Raw genomic sequence first — 23,595 nt, 5'->3', positions numbered from 1 at the left:
AGCCACTGTGGGCTTTGCCACCCACATTATCCAGCTATTTTTCAGGATACCCCCTGGGTCTGTCTGTGTCACAGATTGCCCAAGGTCATCCTTTATTCAGTAGATGAGATAGCCCCAGAAAGCTATTGTTGGAGCTGGGACTGGCACCCATATCTACTGACCAAGAGCCGTGCTCCTACTTCTGGACCATCAGCAAGGTTTTAGCTACTCTTACGGCTTTCTTATAGTGTGGCCAGTAAGCAGTGGGCTGCTGGGAGACAACAGGAATGGACAGGCCAGCTGGGCTGGGGCAGTCAGGATAGGGGCTGCTGTTCTCCTTGGACAGAGGCTGAGAGAAGACAGGGAAACCCAGTGGTGACCTCCCAAATGGCAGCAGATGCAACAGGCGGTGCAAGACAATATGGACGTGCTCATGGCGGGTTTGGGAGGAATTGGCAGGCCCACACTGGTCTTTTGTACCACCCACCCACCATTTATAGCATCATCTTCAAATATGAAAGGCAGCAATAGAGGGAGAGAGGCAGAGGGTGAGAACAGGGTGCCAAGCACAATCATGATAGCATTGAAAAACAAGATTAGAGCAGCCAGCAAAAAGATATTAATGATTCCTGGCAGGTGTTTGGCCATTGCTTGTCTAGTCAGGCTGCCCTTCCTTCCTCTTTTCCTTCATTTTGAGCTTTCTTCCTCCCTAATGATCATTTGCCTGAGGGTTCCAGTTGTAGTAATTAGTGGTATCCTTAGACCCTGCCATTTCCCCTATCTATTTATTTCAGTATCTGCCTCCCAAACTAGACCGACTTGCCCCAGGTCACATAGCAGAAAAGTGGCAGAGCCGGAATTAGAACCCAGGACCTTCTGACTCCCAGGTTTGTGCTCTATCCATGAGGTCACGCTGCTCCTTGTAGGAGGGGATCATATCTGCCAATTCTATTGCACTGTACTCTGTCAAGCATCTTGTGCAATGCTCTGCACACAGTAAGCATTCAATACCTACCATCGATCGATTGATTATTAGTAGTCGTTGTGATCGCAATGGAATTTGGTGTAACATACTGAGTTGAGAAGGGACATCAGAAGCACAAACTATATTCCCAACCCACAATGAGCTTAGATTCTGAAAAGGAACTGTGATCAACAACATAAGTGACCCAGGAAAAAATGCCAGTGTCCCTATGTGCAACTTTTCACCGTTTCCCTCCCTTTTCTGCTGTGTGACCTTGGGCAAGTCTCTTCACTTCTTTGTACCTCAGTTACCTCATCTGTAAAATGAGGATTAAGACTGGGACATGTGGGACTGGGACATGTGGGACAGGAACATGTGGGACAGGGACGGTGTCCAACCTGATTAGTTTGTATCTACTGCAGTGCTTAGAACAATGCCTGGCACATAGTAAGTGCTGCTTAGTACAGTGCTCTGCACATAGTAAGCACTCGATAAATTTGATTGACTACTAGGCTAACTCTTTTGCTCAGCCCTCCAGAGGAACCTTTTGGGAAAGAAAGAGTGGCAAGCACTGCTGCATTTCCAGGAGGACTTGACAGCCGGCAAGAGCCCCCACCCCCGCACCCCGGCCATAAGATGAAGTTGTGAAGTAGAAAAGTCTGAGTCTGCCACATGAAAACATAGTAGTCCTGTTCCTAAGAGAAGAGTGAAATTGTAGTCCTCTGCCCCAGTGATGTCCCATGCCATTTTTTACTCAAATGGCAGTTTAGAATTAATGCCTGTGTTTGGGTGAATTGACTGGCTAGGTATGTGATAAACAATCAATGATATTTATTGAGCACTGTGCTAAGCGCTTGGGAGAGTAAGCAGAGTGGCTTAATGGAAAGAGCACGGGCTTGGGAGTCAGAGGTCATAGGTTCTAATCCTGGCTCCGCCACTTGCCAGCTGTGTGACTTTGGGCAAGTCACTTAACTTCTCTGTGCCTCAGCTACCTCATCTATATAATGGGATTAAGAATGTGAGCCCCTTGTGGGACAACCTGATTACCTTTTATATACCCCAGTGCTTAGAACAGTGCTCAGCACATAGTAAGCGCTTAACAAATGCCATCATTATTATTATTATTATTATTACCACCATACAGTAGAGTTGGTAGACATGATCCTTACCCTCAAGGAGTTTGCAAACTAGTCAGGGAGCGCGCTAAGACATTTCCCCATGCCAGAGCAGGCTTAGAATACCTCCACCCCCTTATTCCTCTTCCCACTTCATACAACTGTAACAGAGGGAAATGGGAGGAACAACAACCTCTTGAAGAACCAACCAATCAATAGGCTGTATTGAACATCCACTATGTGCAGAGCACTTAACTAATGAGCAGTAGCAGTGAAGAGAATATAGTACAGTATGAGGCACAGTCCCTGTCCTCAAGAAGTATATAACCTTTAACAGGGGAGACTGGCGGAGACAGACCATTCACAAATCACCGTGGCTGTTAGAGCAAAATCAGTAGAAGATTGGATAAGTGTAAATCAGTGTAGGCTAAGAATAAATATCAGTGAAAAGTTCCAGAAGCATAAAATGTTGAGGACGGTTGCAGCCAATGAAGCTTAATCAGGCAATGAATGAATGCTCCTGGAGAAGATGAAGTTTCAGGAGGGCTTTCAAGATGGGGAGAAGTGTGATTTGGCAGCTTTGTGAACAGAGAAAGTTCCAGGAGAACAGTTCCAGAGGAAAGGTATAAATCCAGGAAGTGACAAAATACAAATTTGTAAGCACTACCACCCCCAACTGTTTCTCTTCGTTATATTTTAAAAATGCCTAATGGGGCTTAGTTGTCCCAGAGTTGCAGTGGACATGGCTGAGACCGCAAAGGCGGGCAATGGAGGCAATGATCTGGATCTCTGGGGCCAAGAAGCTCCAGGGGTACTCTTCCAACCACTCGTGTGTCGTGTCATTTCCTGGACCAGTGCGCATGACCCTGTGCCAAAACCTGACGCTGTTTGCCTGAGCGACATTGTGGTGACTCTGAAAGTGTTGCCCCAGAGAGGAGGGCCTGCCAGATGCCGGGGCAGCCCAAAAAGCCAAGATGCTCAGGCCTGGGCCATGCATTTCCTTGGCCCCGAGCTTGAATTTCACAGTATCGTTCTGATCTAATGGCCGGCCAGCTTCTTAACAAGTGTGGTCAGTGGGCTCACATCACTTCCTGCTGGGCTGCTATCCGTTCCACAAACTCTGCCACCCATCTTGCCAAACGATTCTTTGTTTCCAAGCAGCCTGCCCTGGAAACAGCCAGCGAGGAGGAGCCCAGGCGCTCCCTCGGCCAGATAAGGTCACGTCCACCGAGCCCAGTACGGGGCCAGAGGCTGCCAGGGAGCAGGCTCTTCCTCCGGGAGAAGTGGCAGGACTGTCCACCACCTGATGTGAACAAGGAAAGTCAGAGCAGAGTAGGCTCTCAGGGATCGAGATTGCTATTTAGGGGGAAAAAGATCCGTTGTCTCTCAAGACAGAGGCAGGCAGCCTTAATTTCATGGGGCTTAACTACTAAAATAAGCATTTCTGTATGCTGGAATTACGGATCACTGTTGCATCTGATCTGGCCCATGTGAATGATCTTGGCATGTTTATTTAAAAATAAACGTCCTGCTCCTCAATTTTCCATCTCAGTGCCTGTAAAGGAACTGGTTAGGAACTTGGCAGAGAGCAAGCCTCAGACACTGAATCCAGAGTTCAACCCGGTGGTTGCAGTTGAGCTTTCGGGCCAGAGGCATGCCTTTATGCAATTCTGCTCCAGCATTTCTTAATTTGGGAGCAGCAGAGGAATTGTCTTCCAGAAGGATGGCGCATCGGGAAAGAATTCCTTAGGAGCTGATGAGATCTGGAAAAATCAAGGAGTAAAATCTCCACGGGAAGCTTGTCTTGATTAAGAGGGAAGGCTGGAGCCGTTTAGCTGTGTGAGGTTGGGGTATATGGACTTTTTAACCTGCCCAGGGATCTCAAGCCTCATGGGCCTCAAAGGAAGGATCAGACACCTAAACCCTGCCGACCTCATGCTCCCGTCCTCCCCCTTCAAATCCACCCATCTTCAAAATCCTATCTAAATCACATCTCCTCCAGGAAGCCTTCCCTGACTAATCTCTCATCTTCCCAAATTATTTCCTACCCTACAGCATCATCTATGTAATTGAGCCATCTCTCTCTAAGCCCTTAGCTACCCATCCCTTCAGCCCTTACATAAAAACTTACTTCTCCACTTGTAATTTATTTTTGCATCTGTCTCCCCCGCTTAATTGTAAGCTCCTTGGACAGGCATAGTGTCCACTAACTCTCTTGTACTCTCCTAAGTGATTAGTGCAGAGCTCTCTACAGAGTAAGCCCTAAATAAATAGCCTTTTGTATGATTGACTAAGTAAACCATCTTTGTTTTTCCAGCATGGTAGTAAGGGTGTGGTGGCCTTAACACACATTATATTGCCCTCTATTCCCAGAGGCCATGAAATCTTTCTCCTATGGCCAGGGAAAAAAGATAGTGAATATCAGCCAATCAGGGGTACTGACTACATGCTTGCCACGTGTAGAGCACAGTATTATGCACTTGGGAGAGTACGATGGAATTGGTAGACTGGATTCCTGCCCAAAAGGAGCTTACAGTCTAGTGGAGAATCTAAGTTTGACGTGAGTCAAACCTGGAGTGTCACCTCTTTGCCTAGTCTACAAGTAAAGACCCTCCCACAAATGCACTATCTGTAAATAATTTTTTGTCTGCTCCCCAATCAGAGAGGGCAGTGTAGCATGCATCTTGCTGCTATTTTACTCTCTTAAGTTAATCAAATAGTGGTATTCATTGAGATTTTAGAGGCTAGAGAACTTGCAGAGTCTTCAGTACAGTGCTTAATACTCAGTAGGGTTTCAGTTAATGCCAATCATAGAGTAAAGGAATTCTTCGTTTTCCATAGTTAGGTATAAAATGGGAAAAGATAAAAGAGTCTGGATTCCTCTGAAAATTGTTCTAATTCCCTGAGTCTGAGATCAATTTACTCTAACTCTTTAAGTAGAGCTTGAGAAGCCTGGCTTCTAAATTCTCTTTTGGAGAGAAGTAATGAAAGATACCGCAGGTGCTGCCTGGGTAGGTTATAGTACAGCTCAGATTAAATTAGGTTCTCTTCCTGGTGTACATATGGCATGCCTGAAAGGTTTTGCACTTTGCCCATATTGAGTTCAAATTTTTAAGGAACCGAAAAGAAAATCAGCGGGGGGCTAGGGGAGCAGAGCAGGGTGGCGGGAGGAGGAGGGGGTGTAAGTTCACGAAAGATTCCTCCATGGAATGGAAGCTGTTAGGGCCACCCAGCCAAGCCAGAATCTTGAGGCCAAGGAAGATCACTTGGCCCAGAGAGAATCTATCTGATGCTGTGGTACAGTTTTGACAGGAGCGTGCTGACACACCTCCGCCAAAGGGCTTGCTAGACTTGCTGGTCACTGGATGTCATACAACCCAGTAACACATGTGAACAGGGACCGCTGACCCAGTGGATCAGTTAAAGGGTGTGAAGTGCATTGTGATGACTGGATCATTGCAAGGCAACTGCTATTGACTTTAAACCCTTGTTTGAGACGTTGTAAACCAGACCCCCTGCCCCTAACTTCCCTGCCAGCCAGGGCAGCAAATCAAGAAGCCTGAACCTAGAGCATCCCCCTCGGGCGAGCCAGATAAAAAGGCTAGAACAAAGCGAAGGATGGGATTGGACACCATTTAAAGATCCTACCAGCCTCGGCCACAGAACCCAGTTAATTCCCTATGGCAATATTAAGGACTTGTCCATATGTAGAAATGAGCACTGATGCAGGTTCAGGGGCTGGACCCCTGGTCAGAACCTCTTAGGTGAACATGCCCAATCACTTTTGCATTCCCAAGTAAACACTAGGGACCCAGAAGCATCATCAAAATTGTACTGTACTCTCCTAAGCACTTGTTCTGAGTGCTTGGCACATAATAAGTGCTCAATACTACCAGGGAGTGTATCTTTTATATTGTTATATTGTCCTCTCCGAAGCACTTAGTACAGTGCTCTCTACGCAGTAAGCACCCAATAAATACAATTGATTGATTGATTCAGATTCAGTTGATTGGTTGACTGGTAAAGATGGGTTTTTATTCCCAGCTCTGCTAAAAGCAACTGCTATTAACATGACCATCCATTAAAGGATCTCATATCTTGGGCAACTTCCACCGGGCTCATACATTTGCCCAGAGAAATCGAAGACAGCATGGCCTAACTGTGGTATTCATAAAGGGCTTACTATGTTCCAAGCAATGTAATTAGTGCTGGGGTAGATACAATTAATCAGGTCTGACACAGTCCCTGGCCCGAATGGGGCTCTCAGTCTAGTGGAAAAATTATGGGATTAAAAGTCAGGAGACCTAGGATCTGTCACTGACCTGCGGCGTGCCCTTTGGCAAATCATTTTACCTCTCTGTGCCTCAATTTCCTCATCTGTAAATTGGAGATAAATTACCTGCTTTTCCCTCCCTCTAAGACTTTGAGTTTCATATGTGACAAGGACTGGGTCTGGTCTGTTATCTTGGATCTATCCCAGCGTGCGTAGCACAGTGCTTGGACCTCAAGTACAATAATTACCTATAATGATAAGGCAGAAGCCACCATTTGAGGGTTAAATTACTCTCCAAATATTATCTGTCATTCAGCAAGTGTAAATCATTGAAAAATTGCCTTTGGGTGAATTATCCCTTTTCAAACTCCCTTCCTCTTTTCCTGTGCTTGTTATCCTATAAATGGCTGGATTCCCCAGTTTCCTTAGGCCAGCACACTGCCCGCTCTCTGGGCTTTGGTGGTTTGATGTGAGTTCAGTCTGCAGGGGGGAGAGGCGACACCCTTCCCTAGGGCATCACGCGACTGACCCTGGTCCAACCGGAAGGTAACCAGTGCCCAGTTCAGATGGGTGGGAGGGAGTGCCGACCAGTGGCCTGGCGGAGGGCGGGGGCAAAAATAGCTGTCTTTCCTCTCTCGCCTCAGTCAGCAATTTCTATTGTTCCAGAAGGTTCTCATGAATAAAATTCTTGGAATTTTATCTGAAACAATGAATCCATGTGTCAGAGATTTTGAGATGAGACACATTCCAGATGTGGCAAGCAACTCCTGTAGTAGGTGGGGGCTGTAAGCAATTCCCGATGACATTTCCCATGGAGATGGTCTGAGCACCAGGGGCCTCTCTCCTGCCCTCCGGAGGGGCAGGGGGTGAGGAGAGGAGGAGGAGGAGTGAGGAGGGAGGAGAGAAAAAGAGAAGAAATCCCTTGCCTAAGACCTCTCTGGCCCCTTTTGGAAAACTTGGTTTAGGTATAAAATCTCTTCGTATCTGGGTTTCTCTACCTGGAAAATGGGAATCAAACAAGCTCTTATTACGTTCCATGCACTGTGCTGAGCACTGGCATAGATTCAGTGTAATGAGCTGAGACAGTCCCTGTCCCACATGGTTCAGTATTTACCTCTTCCCCCCTCCAGTGGGTTTATCTGAAAATAAAGCAGAGCAGTGATGGAAAAACTCCTGGATCTGAGTTGAGTCTGATGATGGTTTATAAAAGCAAAGATGGAAACCACGCACCAGCCAGGCCACTGTTCTGGCCACTGTCCTACCCAGTGTTCTGAAAATCAGAGTGAGTCAAAATGGTATTTTTTCACACTCCAATTAAAAAATATACATACAGGATGTTTGCATAATTTCATTACCTTTGTTTATCTTGAAATTTGGAAAGAAACCTATAGGGGTGGGGGGAATACATGTTTATCTAGAGGAGGTAGAAAAAACAATTATCATTACATATATGTAGATAACTATACAATTAAAGGAGAAGCAGCGAGGCACTATGGTTAGAGTACAGGCCTGGGAGTCAGAAGGACCTGGATTCTAATCCTGCCTCTGCCACTTGTTTGCTGTGGGAACTTGGGCAATTCACTTAACTTCTCTGTGCCTCAGTTACCTCATCTGTAAAATGGGGATAAAGACTGTGAACCTCATGTGGGACATGGACTGCTTCCAACCTGATTATCTTATATCTATCCCAATGCTCAGTACAGTGCCTGGCACATAGTAAGCGCTTAACAAATAGTGGGGGTTTTTTCTTTTTAAATCAAGTGACTTTTTTAGGTTTAGGTTGTGAACACTCTGAGGGCCAGGGACTGAGTCTTATCGAGCCTTTATTTGGTTATTTCCCGGAGCTTGGTTACAGTGCTTTGCACAGGGAGGGGTCAATAAATAACACGGAATGAATTGAATGAATAAACGGGCCTAGTAGCCTGTCTCTGAATGACTATGTTTCTGGGATTGTAGCCTCTCAGCAGCAGCTCTGAATGGATAACTGTTTCAAATAGCTTATGCTTTTGGATTTTAAAATGCCAGGCAACCCACAAAGTTTCTGTTTCATTCTGGAGAAGATGGGATTTGTTTTCTGTTTGAAGTATTTCTCGAATCTGAGTCAGAGGTTATGTAGTTCTGTTACTTTCCCTCGTGTAAACTATGCTCTCTCTTGCTTGTACACATTAGGTATGGGGAATTTGCTGGATAACTTGCCATTCTCAGTTTATCTCAGCACTTCATTGGTAATTGTAGCACTTGTTTACTTGTGACCTCCTGTAGTATTTTTTTAATGGTATTTAACAGCTTACTATGTGTCAAGCACTGTTCTAAGTGCTGGGGTAGATAGAATTTAATCAGGTAGGATACAGTCCCTGTCCCCCACTGGACTCACCATCCAAGTAGGAGGGAGAGTAGATGTTCAATCCCCATTTTACAGTTGAGGAAACTATGGCACAGAGGTGTTAAGTGACTTGCCCAAGGTCACCCAGTAGGCAAGTGTCAGCCCAGGATTAGAACCCAGGTCCTTTGACTCCCAGGGCTGTGCTTTTATCCACTAGGCTATATTACTTCTTCATATATCATCTTCCCTACAGTATTATTTAAGCACTCACTCATCCAGAGCTTAGTACAGTGCCTGACATGTAGTAAGCACTTAACAAATACCATAATTATTGTTATTATCATTTACATATCCACTTTTCCTTCTTTTTCCTATCCCCAAATTATTTTTGTGTCCTCATCCCCCTCTAGATTGTAAACTCCTGGGGTGGGGGGGGGGATTGTTATCTACTAAACAACAACAAAAAATCAACCATGTATAATGCAACTCAAACTTTGTCTTCTCTTTGGACTTGATACCTCCAAGTCCCCAAAAAGGAGCTAAGAGGAAGGTGGGCATAAACCCAGAGCCAAATGGCCTGTAGTGCCCCCTTCTCTCTCTCTTTCCCCCCTACCAAAAAAAAATAATCAGGGATCCAGGGAGAGTGATCTAAAACTTGACACTACCCCCATCCTTCTGCCCAACATCATGGGACAGAAGCCGTACCCCTGGAAGAAGCAAAGGTGGGCAGAAGAGTATTGAGGAGGTTCTGACCATTACCCACCAAGAACGTGTGTCTAGAACCATGAGGTACCAACCTCCTCCCCTGGCTGTTCACCCAGTCACTTTAACTGGGTGGGAGATGAGACCAGAACCCAGGACTCCTCTTACCTCATGTGTTTTAACCTTTTGAGTACCTTGCAATATCCATCTCCTGGGAATGTGGAGAGGCTGAAGAAAAGACTTGGGCTAGCCCTAGAGGGTATCGTATGACCAAGTGGAAAGAGTATCGGACTGGGAGTCAGAGAGGCCTGGGCTCTAGTCCCAGCTCTGCCATTGGCCTGTGGCTGGGTGACCTTGGGCAAGTCCCGTAACTTCTCTGGGCTTCGGTTTCCCCATTAGTAAAATGGGGATAATAATGCCAGCCCCTTCCTACCTTGAAGAGAAGTTGTGAGAAGAAACTGAGTAATGTGAAAAGGGTTTCGGAAAATAAAAGCACTGTATAAATTCAGGATATTATTGCATTAGGTCATTAACATCTACTATACTGAACTGTTCCCATCTCCTTAATTTATGAGGGAATTGTCATTCCTTGTTTGACATGCTCAAGAATGTCCCAGAAACTCTGTGTTCTAGATTTTCAAAGAGAAAAATGCCTCCTGTAGTCCACAGACAACAGGACTTTTTGTTTCAGGCAACCTGGTTGGAATTTATCCTTCTCTTTTGAGTTCAAACAAAAATGTTGCCTGGATAATCCACCATATGCCACATCAGACCGCCCTAACTTTCCTGGAGCGACAGAAGAAACACCCCCGCTCGCTCGCACTCACCAATCTAAAGGTTGGCTCTTTTTATAGTAACTCAGAGGCCACAGCGCTGTTATGCCATGTCTTTGCCAGGTTTTAACTTTCTTGGACGTCTCGATCCAAAAGCAACCAAAACTGTTCTCCAGCCCCGGAGCTGGCTGGAGGTTTGGAAAGACTGTCCTCTAGATGCTAATTAATCCATCTTCCCAAGATGCCCCATAGGTAGGCAAGTGGCAATCTATATTTGCCAGAGGAATGTGATTGGCCTGCAGCGGAGGCCAAAGTCACCAAGATCTGGATTCAGCCAGCTCATATGTTCTTGGTTACCCATCCGGAGCACAGAGCTTTTTCTGTTTCTAATCCCACTGGGCCAGATCCTCCTTCCCCTCCCCTTCATCCCTTTGAAGTCAGAGATGTTCCTCCATTTTGTGCACAAAAGGAATATATTGGGCGAGCCAGGGGAGAGGGAAATCTGGACTATCTTTGTACACTGATTACGGCAGGGTAGTGAAGCCAAGAAAGGTAGAATCAGATGGCTTGGGAAATCTTTTTATTTTGTCCAGAAACATGGAGAAGGTGCTATGGAAGAGCAATCCTTGGAGAAAGAACTAATTCCAGCAGCATAAATAAGGAATAGCACTTCTTGAGCTCCCACTGGGCTCAAATGCACTGCTGGACATGTTCTCGGCAAGTACGGAGCAGGCAAGAAGCTCATTCTGGGCTCCCAAGCAGCTTGTACTCTGACTCTGGTGTTCCCATTATTCTCTGTTAGTTCAGACCCATAAGAACGTTTTCTGCTCTGCTCCTGTGGAATAATTGCGAGACGTTGAATATGATTTTGCTTTAATCCATAAAGGGTTATAGTTTCCTCCAATATTCATTTTCTGAGTCCTGCCTCATTTGCATGCTCAGCTGCCTCTAGGCTGAGCGGTTAGGTGCTGCTCTATGAAGTCTCAGCACTAAGTACGGGCTCAGTGGTGAGGACAAGCACTCATTAAATGCCATTACAAAGGGTGGACTGTTTTTCAGCCAATCTGGGAAATGCTATTCTCAGAGCTTCCTCCCTTCCCACTTTCGTCAGCTGTTTTCTTCCCCCAGTGAGTGCAGTAGTTGAATGTTCTTGTCACTTAGTGACCTTTGATTCTTTTGTGTCTGATTCCCCTTGCTAGATTGTAAAATCCTTGAGGGCGGGGATCATCTCTTCTAACTCTATTGAAACACAGTAGGTGCTTAGTCAAAGTGACTGATTGATTTGATTCTACACTTGCTTCAGGAGTAGTAGAAAATGGAGCCTGTTGATTGCAGTAGAAAAATTCCAGTGCCCAGAGCTTAGAACAGTGCCTGGCACATAGTAAGCGGGTAACAAATGCCATCATTATTATTCTTTGAAGTTTAATCAGTGTCTGACATTTTTATGTATTTTATAACATTCGTTAAAAGAAAATCTTGCCACATGCAATTTAAGGGGGAAAAAAATCCAGTTGTCAGGATGGCTATTTTTTTTACCGTATTTTTCTTCCCGTTCCATTTTAGCATTGTTGTTTATGTCTCTGTCTTGGACACTCTCAGATTATTTGGTTTAGTTAACTTGGCTGCCAAATAAGTCCTGTTCTCTTTCAGGAATCTACTAACATTTGTAAAACTATTGCTTCATAGAAGCCTTTTTATTTTTCTTGTTTATGATGTTAAATTTAATAACACTTCCCGTGACACCTTGGAATGATTGACCCTCAACCCATGAATTCCCATTGAATCAATGAGTGTTTTCCCATCACACTAGGCTTTTCAAGAACATTATCCCCCTATTATAGGAGAACTGAGTGTAAAAATCCACACACTATAAAATCAAAGAAATTGCTTTAGTTCTGTTCTTCTGCCCAAAGTTTTAAATGAGCCCCTTCCCCCCTCACCCAAGTCATTAAAAGACTGAATAAAGGCAATGTATATATATATATACACATATATATATATAGCAATGGTGAGCCGTGTCCCCTGCCCATAACAGTGCACAGTTCACCACTGATTTTGGCTCCCTTCCTTGGTCTGTGTTGCTCTGTGGAATCCATCCAAGGTGGGAGGAGAATAAGACCATGGGGGTGTTGACCTTGGCACCAAGGTTACCATAAACCTATAAAAGTGTGAGTTGTATCAGAGGGAAGCAGAAAAGAGATTATCCAGATTGCTGCCTAACTGTCCTAGAGTGGCCCAAACCCCAAGAAACACGAAGTACTGCAGGGTGCAGGACAGTAAGGCTGAGGTAGAGGTGGAGAGGAATATGGCACATATCCATTTCTTTCTTTGAATACTTAGGACAGTTTTTTGTATACCTGGAATCCACTTCAATCGTATTTGAGTGTTTACTGTGTGCAGGGCACTATGCTAAACACTTGGGCGACAACAATACAACAATAAGCAGACATATTCCCTGCTCACAGTGACCCTACATTCTAGAAGGGGGAGACAGACATCAGTACAAACAGATAAATTACAAATCTGTATATAAGTGCACTGTGTCAACTTGCGGCACAAGAAAAGACTTGTGCTGTGGGAAGAGCGTTCCCTAATATTTTGATTGCGGCGTATCCAAAATGTGAAATGAAATACACGTGTTATAGCAGGGCTTACTGGACACAATGTATCCATGCCTGATTCACAATTACTCTTTAACCTTGTTCCACCATTTTCCCCGCTCAAGCCCTTTGTGCTTCAGAAGCAGATCTGGTTGCTCGAACACAAGAGGGTCGAGTCAACCATGACATAACAGTGCATTTGGTACCATAACCGGAGACACTCTCCGGGCCCAGGACTTTGGCCAATCCCTTCCTGCCAAACCTTGTTTTCAGCAGGGGGATGATTGTAGGCTTTTTGGGGGCAGGGCCCGAGTCTTCTCCCGTGACACTCTCAGTGCTCAGTGCAGTGCTTTGCATTGAGTCAGTGCCCAGTAAATGCCAGTGAAAGTAAATGGACCTATGTCCCTTGGTTGTGACCCGTGCCCCCACAGACAGCTCTGGGCTGGATTCTGAGTCTCGCCATGGGGTAACAAGTGTGGGCCCGGGGCAAGTGGGCGGACAGATCAGTTTGGAGAGGCAGCATAACTGCCAGGAAATGGATCCACTTTGAGATGGGACAGCGGCACCCCCCCCCATACAGCCCATCCACCTCTGCTACCTCTGTCCCCTGCCCTCTTGCCTTGGGCAGGAACGTCTGCCCACAGTGGCAAAAGAGAGAAGGGTCAGGGCTCACCTCTGCAACATGCTCTTCTGTGGACTTCCATCCTGATGACACCAATACCCCTATGTGCCTGGTATAACGCACATAATAGAGCCCACATCTGTTGCTTCCAGGTCAGCAAGGGGGTATCTGGCATTCCCAACTACCTCCGTTGCTCCCCTACCCTCGGCCCCCTCCCCCAACCTCATTACTGTCATTTCCGCCTGCGCCGTCCTTTTCCCACAACCAGACTGTCACCCTAGTTGTCTGGGAGAGTTTCTGAGCCCAACCGTCTTCTCTGCTTTCAGGAAGCACTGTCGGTAGTGAGCGAAGACCAGTCGCTGTTTGAGTGTGCCTACGGAACCCCCCACCTCACTAAGGCGGAGATGACCGCATCCTCCTCCAGTGAATATGGACAGACATCCAAGATGAGTCCCCGGGTCCCTCAGCAGGACTGGCTATCCCAGCCCTCGGCCAGAGTCACCATCAAGATGGAATGTAACCCCAACCAGGTCAACGGGTCCAGGTAGGGAGACCACGGGGTCTCTTTCTCTTGGGTTTTCACATAAATCAAGTTCAGGAAAGAGACTTGACCATGAATGTGGGACCAGTTTGAGAGAAAAAGAGTAATCTCTCCCTAGGTGTGTATTGGGTAAAGCGGGGTTATCAAAAGCCTGCGAAAGTTCTAGAAAGAAAGCTTGTTGTGAGCAGTGAACGTGTTTCCCAACTCTATCGTATCGTACTCTCCAAAGCGCTTAGCACAGTGCTCTGCACACAGTTAGCACTCAGTCAACACCATTGATCGACCAAAAGCACAGTTCTTTCCCTGGCTTGTCAGATTGGTTCAACTTCATCTGGTCCAATGGAGATGATTGTACCATCCTGCCCTTTCCTTCTCATCTGTCTCTAGTGGAGATGGCAGTATCACTCTGACTCTTTTTTTTTCCTTCTCACATCAGTAATTGATTTGGTCCATGACTGAACGTCTGATGACTAAACATGAATTGAGTTGATGTGCTGATGCTTGAGCATTTGCTGTTGAGGATTTGTGAGTGGTGGCTCTGCTTTTGGCAACTCGTGGCCTGGGACTTTCAGTATTGGCACCATCCAGTTGGCTCTGCTCATGGATCCATTTTGAATTCCTTAGGTTTCTTAGCGTAGGAGTGTGTAGGACTCTTTAAATGGGCTGTCTCTCAGCTGGGCTTCAAACTGCAACTGAGATCCAGCACCTGTTTCTTACAGAATTTGCTCTGACTTCCTCATTAATATCCACCCATGATGCTTATCCACTAAACCAGCTCCTCTCCTCTCCCTCTCTTCTCTCCTCAGAAAGTGTAGAATGTGTATTTGATATTTTGACATCAGGGGATCAGTGGAAAGTATACTGACTTTCCAGTTCTGGTCCCCACAGGTTTCATTTTTATGTAGCTCTGTACCAAATGTATCTGTTTTTCCTTTGCCCCCCGCTAAATTCTTTGTAAATGATTTATGCCTACCTGCCTCCCACATTAGAGAGTAGGCTACCTGAGAACAGAGGCCACATCTTTTATTGCTAACGTTTTCTCCCAAGTGCTTCATCTGGTGCGCGCCCCACAGTAGTGGCTCTCTGCATCCAGGTTGATTAAAGATGTGGATGTCTGCAGGAGTGGACCGGTAGGCACGAGATTGGGAAAATAAGCCAATCAGGAGACCTAGGGCTTTGTCCCAACTCTGCCATTCACTGGCTATGCTAAGCAGCATGGCCTAGTGCATAAAAACTGGGCCTGGAAGCCAGAGAACCTGGGTTCTAGTACCAGCTTCGCCACTTGCCTGTTGTGTGAACCTGGGCAAGTCACTTAACTTCTCTGCACCTCAGTTTCTTCAACTGCAAAATGGAGATTCAGTACCTGCTCACCCTTCTACTTGACTGTGAGCCCCCATGTGGGACAGGGACTGTAGCCAACCTGATTATCTTATATTTAGCCCTGCACTTGGACTAGTGCTTGACACATATAGTAAGTGCTTGACAAATGTCCTAAAAAAAAGGCAAGTCACAACCTCTCTATAGCCACTCATTCTGAAAATGGGAACCCTATCATCATCTGCCAAACTCCTGGGAGTGTTGTGAGAATAAGAGAGATTTGGTCATTAAACAGTTTGTGCTCCACGGCGATCTTCTCTATATAAACATGAGATGGCAGTTTATTTTCCCTACACTATTATTGTGTCTGATTTTACCCTCCTTCCAGAGAGAGAGAGAAAACAATGTGGGCTAGCTGTTCTCTTGAGATACATTTCCATTCCCTCCTGCGGGAGACAGTGATGAGAAGTGAACTCGCTCAGTGCAGGAAACCAGGGTGATGTCAGGTTGTGCTGACAATTCTCCCTTCTAGCCAGGAGTAGACGTTGCTGGAAGGGAAAATTACAGTGAGGTGTGGCTGCCCCTGCCACAGATATCAGGCAAATGGTTAGCTCACACCAACCTTTACCTAAGAAGGAGAGAATTGCGTTTTGTGTGCATGTGTCTGTGGTATATGTAGGTTCATTGCATATGTATGTATGTGTGTGGGACAATATAATTCAGGCTCTGATGGTTCAAACTTTAGTCATGGAATAAAATATATAATTCTGGAAATATGCATTTTAAATATTATTATTATTCTGTGGTATTTATTAAGAATTTGTATGCCAACTTCTGAGGATCGTGCTATGCTCTGGATACAGTTATGATAATCAGACTAAAAAACCCTACCCCTATATGGGGCTAACAGTCTAAGAAGTAAAGAGAACAGGGATCTTATTCCCATTTTGCAGGTGAGGAAAACTGGGACATAGAGCAATTAAATGACTTGCCTAAGGTCACTCAGCACGCCAGTAGCTGAGCAGGGGTTAGAACCCAAGTCTCCTGAGTCCCAGTCCCATGCTCTTTCCAAAAATAATAATAATAATTGTGGGATTTTTTAAGCGCTTACTGTGTTCCAAGCAATGTGCTCTGTCCTGGGATAGATACAGGATAATCAGATCAGACACAGTCCCTGTCCCACACAGCACTCACTGTCTAAGAGGGAGGTAGTTAATCCCCATTTTGGAGACTAGGAAATTGAGGCACAGGGACGTTAAATGATTTGTCCAAAGTTACACAACAAGTAAGTGGCGGAGCCTGGATGAGAATCTTGGTCTGCCGATTTCTAGTCCCATGATCTTCCCATGAGGCCCCCTGGAGCTGTTTCAACTCCAGTGGTTGCCCACCCATCTCCACATCAAACAGGAACTCCTTACCATCGGTTTTAAGGCTCTCAATCAGCTCTCTCCCTCCTACCTAACCTCTCTGATCTCCTACCTCAACCCAACCTGCACACTCTGCTCCTCTTACACCAACCTACTCTCTATACCTCAATGTCCTCTATCCCGCGTCTGACCCCTTGTCCATGTCTTCCCTTGGGCCTGGAACTTCCTGCCCTTTCATAACCGACAGTCCACCATGCTCCCTATCTTCAACCCCCCCCAAAATCACATCTCTTTCCAAAAGGCTTTTCTAGACTGTCGTTTAGTTCCCCTCTCCGCCCTCCCTTCTGGATCAACTCTGCTGGAGAAGCAGTATGGTGTAATGGATGGAGCATAGGCTTGGGAGTCAGATGGACCTGGATTCAATCTGGCTCTCCCACCTGTTTACTGAGTGACTTTGGGCAAGTCACTTAACTTCCCTGTGCCTCAGTTACCTCATCTGTGAAATGGGGATTAAAGTTCTGAGCCCTATATGGGACAGGGATTATGTCCAACCTGATTAGTCTGTACCTACCCCAGTGCTTAGTACAGTGCCTAACAAATATCATAAAAATGACTATGCAGTTGGCTGTGTACCTATGAGGCAGTTTGATACACACCTCAGCCCCGCAGGATTTGTGTAAATATTCTTATACTCTACTATTTCTCCTACTCCTAGTCTATTTTAACATCTATCTCCCACTGAAGACTGTAAGGTCTTCTTGGGCAGGGATGCTGTATACCAACTCTGTCATATTCTATTTTCCCAAGCATTTAGTTCAGTTCTCTGCACACAGTAAGAGCTCAATAAATACAATTGAGTGAATGAATGTACTCACTGGGCAGGGGCTTCTCGCCACACGTGGCACCAGGAAAGCTGCGAGCACTGTTAGCAATTCCTCCCCATGCAGATCTGGGCCCCGAAATGTCAGGCCAAGCCTTGCTGTTGTTCCCGTAAAGACTGCTTCACCATCATCATCCCTGTGGGCAGAACCCTGTGCCAGGCTCACTAGAGGGCCAGGTCCCTGCCCCCAGAGAGCCAGTCAGGGGCCAGGCCCCTGTTAACTCTGACTTAGTTGCATAGGTCTCCCCAGGAAAAGTCAGGGTAGACCTCTCCTTTACTTAGAGCAAAGGCCTCGCTTGACTTTTAACACAGATGCTCATTTTGCCGCTAACATCTCCTGAAGGCCTAATCACTAGAGCATGAACAGGAAATGGGTGCTAAACCTTGACATTTTGTTGGGGACGGAAGGGCCCCGATGTTCCTAATGTTTACTACCAGAGATGATTTCACTGTCTACTTCCTCTTAACTTTATTTCTGCTCGTGAGTCCACACACGGTTACTGGAATAACAATGGCAGATAGAGTGGAAAGCTGTTTCTGTGAACACTGACTTAGGGTTTCTGAGCTGAGGCTAGCGCAGATTACCGCCACAGACTATTTGGATCAGTAATCTGAGTTGTCACTTGACCAACCCTCAGTTACCCTCAGTTTTGTTCAATTATCTGGATTTTCAATGACCTGGGCCCGGTTAGTTCAGCTTCCCGTTGCTCAGATCAGGGTGACCGACGTGTGGTCTCTAAGCGCTTCAGGCAGTAGGGGGTGTTTGGCTGTGACAATAGATGAGTTCCCTGTCCTCCCTTGCCGGTAAGTGGAAGTTACCAGTTTCCCTCCCTAAGCACGGTGGGGGGGTTGGGGGGTGGGGAGGGGATGCCTTTTCCCAGAGTTCACTGTTCTCTGATTTTTTCTACACTTCAGATAGTCCAAGTATTTGTGGAACCAGCTGTTCATGTTAGGACAGAGTAGCCTTTTAAAATAATATTCTTCACTTAAACCTACTTATGAGTTAGAGTGATTTCACCTTCTTGTTGAGAATTAGGTTTGCAGAAGTTGCCATGGAATCCCATGCCCAGAAGAGCCTCTCCCCCTAGAATGGACATCTGTCCTGGAGGCTTTGAATCCAATTACAAAAAGCAGGGTGGCCTAATGGAAAGGGCACGGGGCAGGGAGTCAGAGGACCCGAGTTCTAATCCCTGCTCCCCACTTGTCTGCTCTGTGACCTCGGGCAAATTATTTAACTTCTCTGTGCCTGTTACCTCATTTTTAAAATGAGGATTAAGAGTGTGTGTCCTTTGTGAGACATGGATTGAGTCCAACCTGATTATCTTTTGTCTCTTGTATCTGATTATCTTGTGATTAGTACAGTGGCTGGCACACAATAAGTGCTTAATACCATTTAAAAAAAAAATCAACATCCTGTCACCCTTGGAACCTCCTGTCCCCTCCTCTGGGGTCCATTGAGGTGGGTTTCCTGATGTCACCGTCTCTCTTTCCTTGAGCTGTCCCTTAAATTCTACCTCTCCATTCTCCCGTAGGGCCAAGAGGTTGCCAAACTGAAAGGTCCATTAGGCAGCAGAAGGAAATGACAGGTCCTCTCTCCCTCCAGCAGACAGATGGCGTTTTATAGGCACGGGGTGGGAGTTGTGGATTCAGGGAGGAGGTAGCAGTGGTTCAGGGTTTTAACCTTGGAACTGCCACTACTTCGGTTAACCAGATTTACATAGCTTGTTATAAAAACACGGAAACCAAAGCACCAAAATCATCTCCGAGGCTTTGGATTGTATTATTTCCTCTCTGAGAAACTAAAGCGACTTAAAGCAGAAGGACCCGGCTGACAAATTCTGTGCGTGGAATGCTCCAGGTATGTTTCCCGTGGATGCTTATCTATTGGAGAGGGCTTGGGAAGGGAAGGGCACACAATCATTTATCCTGGGTGACCTGGTTTTTCACCTGCCTGGGGCCAGGAAGTTAGAACGATTGACTTCTCAAGGTCCTGCATGGCCCTATCACCTACAAGCTAAAACAGCTAGGATATTGATTTGGATAGCACAGACCCCTATACACATGTCAGAAGTTTTTGACCAACTGGCAGCCATCTTGAACAGCAGCAAGATGGGTGGGAAGAGAACTGGGCCCGGGGAGCACTGGGTCAGAGCAGCACAGAGTGGGGCTGGGAAGAAATCGTCCTTTTCCCCCTCACATTCCCCCGGCCCCCATTCTAGCCAGGTGCCCGTCCTTGCCCGAACCTCACAGACTCTCCTCCCACAAGCTTCCGGCCCCCATTCGTTGGATGGAGCCTCCCAGTTAGAGTCAATTTACTTGGATCCATTTCCCATCCGAAAAGAGGAGTACTAATATGGAAACTGTAACTAGAGTGCCAAAGGTAAAAATGACACCTGCCTAAAATTCACCAGCTCAGTGCCTCAGGTTGTCTTTCCTACCTTCCTACTCTCAAATAGAAATTCAAAATTCAAATAATAGTAATTTATGTTAAACACTGCTGAGGAGGCACCTAATAATGGTCCTTTTTGAGCACCCATTTCCCCTGAGAGTGTAAGCTCTTTGAGGGCAGAAACTGAAGAATAATAATGATAGTTGTATTTGTTAAGGACTGACTTTTGCCCAAGCACTGTATTAAGTTCTGGGGAACATATAAGATCATCAGGTTGGGCACAGTCCCTGTCCAGTATGGAGCTCACAGACTAAGGAGGAGGGAGAACAGATATTTAATCCCCATTTTACAGGTAAAGAAACTGAAGCCCAGTGAAGTGACTTGACTATAGTCATACAGCAGGTACATGGTGGAAGCAGGATTAGAACCCAGGCCTCTGGATTCCTAGGCCTAGCTCTTTTTTTCCTATTGTACTTTCCCACACATTTCGTAGAGTTTTTAGTAGGTGCTCAATAAATGCCACTGACTGACGAATCTCTCCTCAGGACACAAGCATCCCACTCAGGAGTAGGTACCAATGGCTGGCATATGCGAGGGTACTTTTAAATTCATTTATTCGTTCAATTGTATTTATTGAGTGCTTACTATGTACAGAGCACTGTACTAAGCGCTTGCAATGTACAGTTTGGCAACAGATAGAGGCAATCCCTGCCCAACAACGGGCTCACAGTCTAAACAGTCATGCTATGCAGAGCACTGGTCTGAGTGCTGGACTACCCACAGGGAAATCAGATCTGACCTGGGAGGGGAGCATCTGGGACCTCTGTCCCATGTTGGGCTAGAGGGAGGCGCTGATTGGCACCAGGCAGTCAAGGAAAAATATCACCTCAGAAAAATCTTATCGGCATTGCAGTGCCAGGCAGTATGGCAGGAAGATTGGAGGGGCGAGGGGTGGGGAGAGGGAGGGTGCCACAGACCAGCCTCTGTGAGTAGCGGTGGCTGAGGGGCCCTTTGGAGGATGAAGGCAGAGGGGCCCAGGGCCCCGGAGCCTTGGGGGTGGAGCCGTCTCCTGGTGTTCCCATCTCAGGATTCCATGGGAGCCTGGTGGGTTTGGGGTTTGGCTCTTCCCACTTTGAATTTAGCAAAGCCCCAGATTCAGTTTCGCCAAGCGCTTTTTCCATGAGCTTTAAAACCCAGTCTTTGGGGGAGGGAAAATGCGGTCCTTATGTCTCTGCTCCTTTTACGCTTCTCTCAGCTCAGGCTTGTTTTAGGAGAGCCATTCGATGCTGGGTAAGCCAAGTATTTCCTTTTAGTCAAGATATTTTGTTTTGTTAACCGTAAGCAAGAGCCCCTCAGAAATCTGCAAGTTTGCATCTAAGTAGGAGACAAGTGGGGGAAGAGGCAGGGTGGCCGTCTGGAAAAAACGTGGTGTTCTCTGTGATCTTGGGCAAGATAATCAAGTCCCACATGAGGTTCACAAATCTATGTAGGAGGGAGAGCAAGTATCGAATCCCCATTTTGCAGATGACAGAACTGAGGCACCGAGAAGTTGTGATTTGCCTAAAGTCACAGAGTAGGAAAGTGGCGGAACCAGAATTAAAACCCAGATCCTTTGACTCCCAGGCCAGTGCTCTTTCAAATAAGCCACCCTGCTTTACTTAACTTCTCCGAACCTCACCTTCCTCATCTGTAAAATAGGGGTGAAACCTGCTCTCCCTCCCTTTTAGAATATGAGTCCAGTGTAGGTAGGGACTGTTAGCAAGAGAGTTTAGCAGGAAGGATCTATCAGTCTGTCATATTTATTGAGTGCCTGCTGTGTGCAGAGCACTGCGCTAAGCAACTGTGAAAGTACAGGGTAGGAAGATGGCACCGTCCCTATCCTCAAGGAGGTTAGTCTGGCAAGAAAGATATTTTGCATTCGCCCAGGATTTGGGTAGTCACCAAGCAACAAACCGGGAGGGAGAGAATCTGTCTTTGGCACGACAACCTAGTAAGCATTAACTTGCTTGAAATGCAAATTTAATGGATGGCACCAGTGGAGAGAATTTAAAGTTTGTAATGGGTGGAGTTGTTACTGCCTTGTAAGTGGTTCCGGGGATAGGCTATCTGTCTAATCTGTGTCCTTTAAAACTGAGCACCTTTTCAGAGTTTGCTGAAAGAACGGGAAAGTCTTTTGGGGCAGGGATGAAATCAAGAATCGTTCCCAGAGAAGTCTTCCTGCTGCCTGTGAAACAGTGGCCTCTCAGGAACTTTGTCTTATCCTGCACGAGAAAGAGCTGGGAGGTATTTGCACTCAGACTCTCAAAGGACCATTAGCCCAGTGTCTGAATAACAAGTTTATCTCTCTTAACGAGGCCTTAAATGAATGAATCTCAGGGTGGAGGCCTTTATGAATGAACATCTAGGGATGGGGCCCTGTAACTGATTTTTAGGAATTTTCCATTAATGGCCTCCACTTGGGTCTATAACAGGGGAAGGGGAGAGGAAGGGCATTTGAAGGAAGTTTCCATTATTGGGGGCAGAGAGTCACCTAAACATCAGGCACAAGAGGTAATAATTCTATTTGGGGAATAATTCTATTTGGAGAATAAGACCACCTTCATAGATTTTGGAAGCCAGGAAGCCACAAAATGTAGCAGAAAGTGAAAGAGAAAACCTCGTGTACCAGGATGTTCAGTGAGGCCATCCACCATTGTTTAATGCTGGGAGAATTTCATATTTGATTCCAGGCCTGGAAGATTCAGTTATTTTAGACAAAATAGAAAAAGTTTAACCGTTAGGAAAAGACAACCCTGTCACTCTTCAAAGGGGGTTGTTCTCTAAAGGGTGAATTTCCCTTTTCAATGTTATGTCCTCATATCCACAAGGACAATTGGAACAAAAGAATATTGTGTGCTCACAGGTTCATTTTCTTTATTTTTAAAAGCCTCATTTATTAAGATACTTCTTTGGTTTTATTATTTGAATTGGATACCTTTCTTTGGATGGAAGGGCAATGGTGAAATGCATCGGAGGGCCACATTCTAGGTCTTTGCCTGGCAGGAAGAAAATTCTGAGGCCATTCCAAGCCTGTTATACAAGTCCCATGTGCAGCATTAATTCTTAAAGATTTTCTGTGGCCAGAAACACAGCTTCCAGCTCAGCAGTCGCCAGTCTTCCCAGACCTGAGTAGCCTGAAGTGCCCTGCCCAACCAGGGTCTGAGTTTCCGACATAAACAGCCTCTGTGATCAGTCACTGCCCTGACCTCACTTATCCTTACCGTGCCCATCTGCAACCCCTTCTCCTCCATAAATCTCTTCCCAACTTGAAAGGAGTCAATTATTTAAATTATTTAGTATTCTCTCTGCTTCAATGTGCAACTTCCATGATTTCCCTTTTCGCCACAGCCTCCCTCCCCATAATATGCATTTCTGTGCCTTTTCAGGTTGTTCATGTATTATTTAGCAACTACACCTCCATTCGCTGTCTTCTAATTTATTTTATGACATTTGAATTGCGATAGTAGTAGTCAGTGTATATTATCCAGGTGTGATTATCCGAGTGTGTCTTTTTAAGTGTCTGTCATCCGCCCTGGATGGTGATGGTAAACTCTTCGAGGGCGGGTACTGCACAAAACTTGCTGTGGGCTGGGAACGGGTCTACCAACTGTTGTACTGAATTCTTCCTAGCCCTCACAGTAAGCGTTCGATAAATACCATGGTCAGTTTATCTCACTGCAAGGAGTGTGCCCAGAGAGGGATCCAACAAAT

At 46.0% G+C, this 23,595-nt stretch overlaps 1 protein-coding gene across 7 annotated transcripts in view; it reads left to right on the top strand.

Moving 5' to 3' along the window:
- Positions 1-23,595, top strand: part of ERG (ETS transcription factor ERG) — a 175,492-nt gene that overhangs the window by 125,084 nt on the left and 26,813 nt on the right. For all 7 annotated transcript variants that reach the window (XM_039914651.1, XM_029082971.2, XM_029082970.2 and 4 more), the window contains one exon: positions 13,678-13,895. In XM_039914651.1, the coding sequence (XP_039770585.1) occupies positions 13,678-13,895 (218 nt within the window). The remainder of the gene's footprint in view (positions 1-13,677; positions 13,896-23,595) is intronic.

This window comes from Ornithorhynchus anatinus, chromosome 18 (assembly GCF_004115215.2).
Source record: "Ornithorhynchus anatinus isolate Pmale09 chromosome 18, mOrnAna1.pri.v4, whole genome shotgun sequence".
Taxonomy (NCBI): Eukaryota; Metazoa; Chordata; class Mammalia; order Monotremata; family Ornithorhynchidae; genus Ornithorhynchus; species Ornithorhynchus anatinus.
The sequence above is the reverse complement of the archived record's forward strand: the minus strand, read 5'-3'. Positions and strand labels throughout refer to the sequence as shown.